The 8,397-nt window shown below is 46.0% G+C and overlaps 1 protein-coding gene across 1 annotated transcript; it reads right to left on the bottom strand.

The window, feature by feature from the left end:
• Positions 1-244: 244 nt before the first annotated feature.
• ptger4b (prostaglandin E receptor 4 (subtype EP4) b) lies at positions 245-6,967 on the bottom strand. The gene is made up of 2 exons (XM_054758235.1): positions 5,709-6,967; positions 245-2,896 (listed from the first exon to the last, which is right to left on the bottom strand). The coding sequence occupies exons 1-2, from the start codon at positions 6,495-6,497 to the stop codon at positions 2,339-2,341; spliced, it is 1,347 nt and encodes a 448-aa protein (XP_054614210.1). The 5' UTR covers positions 6,498-6,967; the 3' UTR covers positions 245-2,338.
• Between the last annotated feature and the right edge of the window lie 1,430 nt (positions 6,968-8,397).

Genomic DNA, 8,397 nt, shown 5'->3' on the forward strand with positions numbered 1-8,397 from the left:
TCTGCAAGTGCTCACACCCTCGTCTGGGACACGCCTGAAACTTAAAAAAAAAAAAGTGCAGTTTACGTAATCCTAATAAGATAAATGAAGGTCATCTTTGTGTGCGTTTAGGGAGTGAAGAGTGATCCGGTTTAAACGTGCGCACACGCACGAACACACTGTATGGGAGATACAGCAGCTGCTTGTACAGTGTGTGTGTGTGTGTGTGTGGGGGGGGGGGGGGGGGGGGAGCAACAGAAGCAATTACCAAACACAAAGAGTCCCTAAAGTGGTGTGAGAATGTCCCACTAAATAGATCACATCGGAGACCATTAGAGGTTAGAGGATCTTTGTGATGCCACAAAGTTGATCACAAAGTTGGTCAAATGTTTAGCCCACATTATTTTTCTGTTTCTAGGCTTTTGTTGCAGATTTTTGTTCATGCTGGGAGCCAAGCAGACAGGTAGCGCCCGCTCCAATTACTTTTTGAGAAGAATCTCTTTCACCCTCTGTAATCCAGTCAGAACCATTAAGTCCAAGGCTGTGTTCAATGGCGTATTGTTGTCTTTTGAAGGGTGGTTTTGGACTACAAAGACCCAGATGTCAATCTATCCTGGCGCTAAGGTCACACACTAGCCAAGATGAATCAGGCTAGTTTGGGAGCACAAATGATGACACCGGTCACTCCTAAACTTCATTTGTAGTGAGGCGTCATCCGATCAATGAGTGGCCGAGATCAGTAAGTCACATGACCTCATGTCCTAGGAGATGATGTCATCAAAGTTGTAGACCAAAACAGTAAGCAAGAAATGACACAAGTCGCTCTACTCCAATGAAATCACTTCAAAATGTACAAGGTTTTTTTTTTCCAACTTTATTTTTTGCTGTGTTTGTCCAACATTGTGTTTTTGTGTCATTGGGATCCCCACTTTCTACAACGATAATGGTGCCAAACAAGGAAATACAACACAGTTCTCACTTATTCCAAAGACGTGATGCATATGATTGGTCGAACAGTGGTTGCGTTAACTTTAGCGCCCTATGAAATCCATTTAAAACATTTTTTACAATTCCGTTTTTTCCCCTTTTTCACTTATTTTACCAGCGTAGAGCGAGTACGTGTATGACGGTGAATAAAATGTGTGTTGTGTGCGTTGACGATGTCGGCTGACGGTTTAGATGAGCTGGGTGCAAGAACAAACGTGTCGCTCACAACTTGCACGACATCAACAAGCGGTAAAACACAAGATTCGAAGATTTTCCGCCAACGTTTGCCGGTGTTTCAGGTCGCCGTTTGGACGTGTTTAGTTCGGCAGGGGGCGGGTTAGTGTTTGTGATGAGATTCCGACACTATGGAGCAGTCTGCCGGCGAAATCCTTCCCCATGCAGACGCTCCTTCTCCTCTCGATGACAACATTTCATTCACAATTTGTCAAGTTTTGCCACATTCCGCTTTTAACCGTAGATGCCGAGTTTATTGGCCAATTGAGTTCACGTGGAAGTCATAGGGCCCGATAAGTTGGACCAAGAGAGGGTTCATCGCATCCCTTTTGTTTCTCTAGCACAGCTGCCTTCTTATGTAAGGGGACATCATTCATGTAAGGCACCTTCTCACAGAGAAGAGTCACATTTTCACACCTGAAATTAATGAGCATCTTTAGCAACAGCGTTCACATTTCAACAGTGGCGACTTACTTGTCCCTCAGGAAGAAAGAAAAGCCTCGGAAAAGAAGTGCGGCAGGGGAACTGCTGGTCTTTGGCGGCGACCAATACGGGTAGATGGACAGGAACGGAATGGATATTTGGAGAAATGTTGGAGAGCTTAGGTTGCGATGGTTTATGCAGACAGAAGACGAGGACTGGGAGGTTATGGCAAGACAGGACACGCTCATTGCTGGACGGACGAAAGAAAGGGGGACAGACGATGGATCCCAGAAGAGAAGATGAGTCGTGTCTGACGTGGATGTAATGTGGTTGTACTTGGCTGCTTTTTAAAGACTTCATTCAAGTGACCTCATTTCAGGTTTGTTGTTTGTCTCCCATGGCGGTTCTAAACTCATGGGATCGCATGGCCGCAGATCCGAATCAGGCCTTGGCCGTTGAATAGGGGACAGATTGGGTATGACCTGCCATTATGAGGCAGTTTGCAGGACTGAGCAGAGTTGGGTGTTGCTTATCTGTCAAATAGGGCAACTAAAGAGGAGTCAGGGGTGTGGGGGTTGGCTGCTTTTTGAACCGAGGGAAGAGTCAGTCCAGTCGGCTCTAAATGGGAATCAGACATTCAGCCCATGTGGTCAGTTGGCGGCATGAAGTCCCCGAAATATGTTTACATTTGACACCTTCCGTCATTGGTGAGTCTTTAAATGCATCTCTCCTGGATGTTGGCCGTCTCATCTGTGAGCGTCATGTGCAGAGTCGGCTTGGAGGGCACAGGGCGCCGCTCCGTGGGCCACCTTTGGGTCGTGTCCTCTAACGGAGTCCCCCTGACCTCCCGGGCGCTCAGCAACGTCTGCCCGGCGGGCGGGCTGGAGCCTCCGTCTGTCCCTTCTCGAAATGAACCCGTCCTGCCCGCCGCCTTTTCCTCACCTGGGTACAGATAGGTCTGCGAGGTGCACGCCATCCCCCGCAGCTCCCGCGACACCAAAGACGGCGAGTCCCGGGACATGATGGAAGACGAGGAGAAGCGTCCGTCGGCGCAGAGGAATCGCCTGCCGCTCCCTTGCCGGCCCCCTCCCATTTTGCAGAAGAGACACTTGATCTTCTTCATCAGCGTGAGGACCACCGTCTTCCGCAGCAGGATGTAGACCCACGGGTCCAGGATGGGGTTGACGGAGGCCATGCGGATGGCCAGAAGGTCTTTGTTCTGCCCTGTGGACTCCTCTGTCTGGTTTTTGAGCTGGTTCTCGAAGATTCTCAGCTTGAAGGAGTAAAGAAAAAGAAACTTTATTACTGGATCATCCGAGAGAAACACACTGAACGGTACCTACTTAGCTTGACGCAGCGCTACACGCTCTAGACGCGCCACTTTGGTGACTCTGTCCTACCACCCTCATAGTAGCACTGGGAGATACACAAGGGTTCTTCACCTTGCTTCCGTCTCCATTGTGAGTTCACTTGTTTTTCTTTTGTGTACAAAGAGATTGGTACTTGATATGGCGGAATATGGAAGCTCCCATACTCCGTAGTCTCCACTTGGCTGCCATGTGCCCTCAATGTCCTCTCCATTAAGATGTACTGTAGCTGCTTATTCAGGAAGTAACTGTTGTTCCCGTCCATTGTGCGTCTCATTCCAAGTGATGCCTTCATGGTTTCACTTTTGTTTTGACTGCCACAAACGAACAAAAACGACAAATCTAATGTTGCCCCTCGGACTTTTGCACAGTGCAGTCGTCCCCTCGAATAATATATGATTGCTGTTTTATGGTCGCCTATTATTCATCAAAAATATTGAAAGGCAAGTAATACGTAGTATTGTGGTCACTAGGCACCGTCATATTATGAGACATGACGTTAGATCACGTGACCTTTTACACTGCATGGTGACTGGCTACTGAGCCAGCAGAGCAGAGCCCACATGCCATGGCTGAGATAGTGGGGGGGGGGGAGGTTATCCTCTCATTCCATGTGGAAGTGGTAAGTTTTGGACTTCTTTGTCCTTCTTTTCTACTCTGTTTGAAACACTTTCTTAAATTTAGAATAAGTAAACTGGAGAGGCTAAATAGCTCGGTAGCTTGCTATGCTAGCGGTGGCCATCTGTTATGTCCCTGCAGTGATCCCGTAGCCTGCACAATGTGATGTAAACAAAGAATAATAGTAGTGCAAAAGTAACTATAGGGGTGCTATTTCATGTCTACAGGGCTCTAAAAATGTTGAAAACCGTATTTAGAAAGTTAAACAGGTTTTCTATGCCGTAACGACAAAAATAATTCAGTTTATTAATATTGAAGCCTTCTCCACGGAAATGCACTTATGGCAGTCTGGAACCAATTAACCACAACAAACAGGGACGACTGTGCTGTACAAGCCATAAACACTGAAAATGAACGATCATTACAGGCGTAAGATGACTCTGACCAAAGTACACTTGTGTTCGCCCGCACAGAGGACCATGAGGCAGACGGCCAAGAAAAACACTTCCCTCTCAAACAATCCTTCATCACGAGTGGACCTTAAGCTTTTCCCCTGGTTCCTTTTTTTTCTTTAAACACAAACATGTTCTATAGAAGCCGGGCCGTGACGCCGGTAACCTTTTGACCTTCCTCACAGGTGCTGGAATGTTTGTAGGTCATTGGACAAGCACGTGAAACATTGAACCCTGAACACGCTCGCCCTTTAGGTCCACTATCACATGATCCAATACTACAAGCCATACAAATGGAATTATGCTCACTTGTTTCACATCATGTTGATTACTGTGCTTGTCGTTTGCGTCATACTGAGGCCGTTGCTAATATTTTTGTTGGAACAAAAATGGGACTATAGATCCTCCGTGATGAAGGTGCAACCTTAATAAATGAGAATATAGTGCAAAAAAAGTTATTTGATTTCAGGAGTTTAATAAGACGTTTTTTTCAGTTTATTTGCTGATTGAAGTACGCTAAGTCCCCAACTAAGGAACACAATTGGTTCCAGACGACCGTTCTTATGTTGAATTGTTCTTAAGTAGGGGAAAAGGTAATATTAGCAATGATATAGGTACTACATGTACGTGTATACATATACAGTATATGTGTATGTATGTAAATATGAGTTTGGATGCAGTAGAAATATTAAACCAGGATAATGAATGAAAAAAACAATAATAAAAGTGATATAATAATACGTAATGATAAATGTTATTTACCTTTGAAGAGGAGTGGTCGAGCATACGTCGTCGTGGAGGAGGAGGAGGAGATATTGAAAAAAGGACAAATGGTGGTGGTGGTTAGACTCTTCTAAAAGAGGTAGTGTTCTGTGGGTGGTGTAGAATTAAGCAGGCCTATTAACTCTTCATAAACTTTAATCACACGCTCTGTCCGGGTTGTATCATAAAACTACAAGGTAGCCTTCTCTCTCCTCCCCTCCTCCTCCTCTTGTTCTCCCGCTGTTGGTGCCATTAGCAGTGTCACAGTGCCCTCTGCTGGTCAAGCATGTGCAGTATAAATATGGGCTTATAAGGCAAAACACATGAAAATATAGACTAGTCGGCTTGTGTTCGTATCCCGAAAGTCCGCACGTCGGATGTTCGTTAGTAGGGGACTTAGTGTACGAGCCAGTAGTTTTCAGATAAGATACTGAATTTGGGGATTTTCTGAATTCTAAAAACACATACATAATAACAATTAGGAAATACATTCTTGGAATATTCCATTCTGTGTTTAGTGAGTCTATACGTCAAATTGTAGTACTTTTTTCAAGTATATTCAAATGTATTGAGATGCACCTGTGTTTTGCTGAGCTTGTTTATTTGATTTTTAAATAAAATGTGCTGTGCACGCTCGTGACAAATGAATTGAGTATGCATTATTGTGAAAGATAAGGCAATGTGTCCTTACAATAACGCAATATTTGAACGCAAAAAATGTTGCAATGTACCCAAAGACGTGTTTTCGTCGATTTCATTCTATTTAAGAGAAGAGCCTGGAGGAAACTGAGCTTTGTTCTTTTTTTAGCATGTCATGAGGTCGCGCAGGTGTACCTAATGAAGTGTCCGGTGGAGTGGGGGTCCGGGCTGACTCGGCGCTACTCACCACTAAGGGGATGGAGCAGATGAGCACCACCGCCGAGGTGGCGATGAGCAGGATGACCATGTGGATCTCGGCTCCGGCCAAGCGTCCCAGGCTGCGCCGCCGCCGCAGCTGCATCTCGGAGAGGCGGCGCCGGTCCGCGCCCAGGGACGTGCGTCGTACGAAGCGCCTGTGCATGAGGATGAGTGCTCCGCACACCATGACGTTGCAAGCCACCGTGGCCAGCACGATGGCCGAGTTGACGCCGGCGTACATCAGGTTGAAGGCGACCACCGACGTGCGGTTGTCGTGCCAGTCGATGAAGCACCATGTGCCCGGCAGCTGCCGCTTGACCTGGCCGAGCCCCATGGCGGGTAGCGCACACAGCCCGGCGCTGCTCACGTAGATGGCGAGCAGGGCGAGGACGGGCAGCCTCTGGTTGACGTACTCGTTGTAGAAGTAGGCATGGTTGATGGCCAGGTACCTCTCCACGGACATGGCGCACAGGATGCTGAGCTGCACCACGAAGAAGAAGAGCAGGATGAAGCCCGAGTACTGGCACAGGGGCACGCCTCCGGGCCACGAGCCCTTCACGTAGGTGGCGATAGTGACCGGGCTAGCCAGAAGGGTGCCCAGCAGGTCGGTGACGGCCAGGCCGCACACCAGCGTGTAGAAGGTGGTCTCCTTCTGCTCCTTGCGGGAGATGCGCAGCACCACGATGGCCGTGACGTTTCCCACCACCCCGAAAATGAACATGATGACCGGGATGGTGGGCGACTGGAAGCTCTGCGGCGGAAACGTCGTGTTGTTCATGTTCCCGTCTCACTTTGAGCTCCTCATTCTCCAAGATGACCCATCTTCACCATCAACACTTCAAAGTCACATTCCGTCATCTTTCAGGTGAAAATACATGAAATCCTCAGGTGGAAGAAGTTCTAGAATGCTGTGCTGCAGACTTTGACGTGATACTGACTGCCGCTGACAGCAAGGGAGTTGTTCTTTAGGGTGGTTGGAGGCTCCTCCTCCTCCTCCTTGAATGAAGCAACACCTCAGGAGGCTGCACTTTCTACTGCACTTCTGCATTTTTAAAACGGCTCAAATGTGTGACGCAAACTGCACAACCGCATTCACAACTTCAATTCATGGGCGCCTTCACAGCGCAAAAACATGGGGAAAGTTCACGAGGAAAAGACCTGTGCGTGTGCTGCCCTCCCCCTTTGCATGTCTTTATTTCGTAACGATTGCTTGGTGACAACGTGTAACAGCACTCAGAAGATCTTGCAAGATTAACAAAAGTGTAAAAAACAACCTTGTTTCCCCCCGACTCACTTTTTGCATGTCTTCATAAATTAAGAATGCATTAAGAGTTAATGTGACGTGCAACAACACCCACAAAATCTAAAATTAAAAACCCTAGATTTGCCAATTTACTCAACTCTTGCAAATGTGTTGAGTGCATCAATGAAGATGAATGTATTATTCACAGTGGACATAATGCGTGAAAACAACCACAAACTCTTGCAAGATGAACAAGAGTACACCCTGGATCTGCCGTATACTCACCTCTTGCACTTCAGGGCCAACCTCTAACGTCTAAAAACACCCACAAAATCTTGCAAGATGAACAAAAGTGTTTAAAAAAAAAACGGCTCTTCCAGTTTACTCGACTCTTGCATATATGTGTACATTTCATAAATTATAATGAATGCATTATTAAGAGTAAACATAATCTTGCAAGATTAATAAAAGTATATAAAAAACATCCCCCTGGACCCACCGTTTACTCACCTGTTGCATTTGTCTGTAAATGTTATGATGGGTGCTTTGTTCATTGTAAACCACCTAATGTGTCAAAAGACTTACAAAATCTTGCAAGACTTAACAAAAGTATTAAAAATATCTGCCACTTTACTCATCTCTTGCGCTTGTCTGTAAATGTCAGTTAAGGTGAATGCGTCATTCCGTCAGAACCGTACGTGGGAAAACCCACTAAATCTTGCAAGATGAAGGAAAGTAGAAGAACAATAACCCTGGCTCCGCCCTTTGCTCACCTCTTGCATGTGTCTGCACATTTGGGAAATTAAGATGAATGCATGATTTATTGACAACCTAACATGTAAAAACAACCATGTGATCTTGCAAGATGAACAAAATAATGCCCCTGCATCAGGCCCTTTTATCCAAAATGAGATTAAAAGTCTCCTTTGCGTCATGCCGCACGCCTTCACAACATCATTTTTGCTCAAATGTGCACCAAAAATCATGTTTTTGTCCCCTTTAGCATTAGTTTATTATTATTATAAGTGTCTAACAGTAATAACAAAAAATAAAAAAAATCATTAAAAAGAAAGTAACCAAGTTGCAACAGAAAGACGACCCAGACACATTTTAAAAGTATTACACAGGAAGTGCGTCTGCCTCGTCTCGTCTTTGGAACACACAGGATGTTGGTGTGCTGTACGGCGTGTTGTGGTGACCTAGACACCGTGCCCTCTACCGTCCTGTCATTTCCTACGACCCTGGGGAAACTCCACAGATGAGGTGTGAGGAGTTTAGCGAAACCATCGAAGCGTCTCATACATGAACTGTGGCCTATCCTCCATGCGGCACCTTTCGGGCAGTCTTGTTATTTGCTCTCAAGCAAACTTCACACACAGAATATGCTGCATATTTGCACAGATGAACGTGGTTTGGTTGTAAGTTGGCATGGTTT

Source organism: Dunckerocampus dactyliophorus, chromosome 17, assembly GCF_027744805.1.
Source record: "Dunckerocampus dactyliophorus isolate RoL2022-P2 chromosome 17, RoL_Ddac_1.1, whole genome shotgun sequence".
Taxonomy (NCBI): Eukaryota; Metazoa; Chordata; class Actinopteri; order Syngnathiformes; family Syngnathidae; genus Dunckerocampus; species Dunckerocampus dactyliophorus.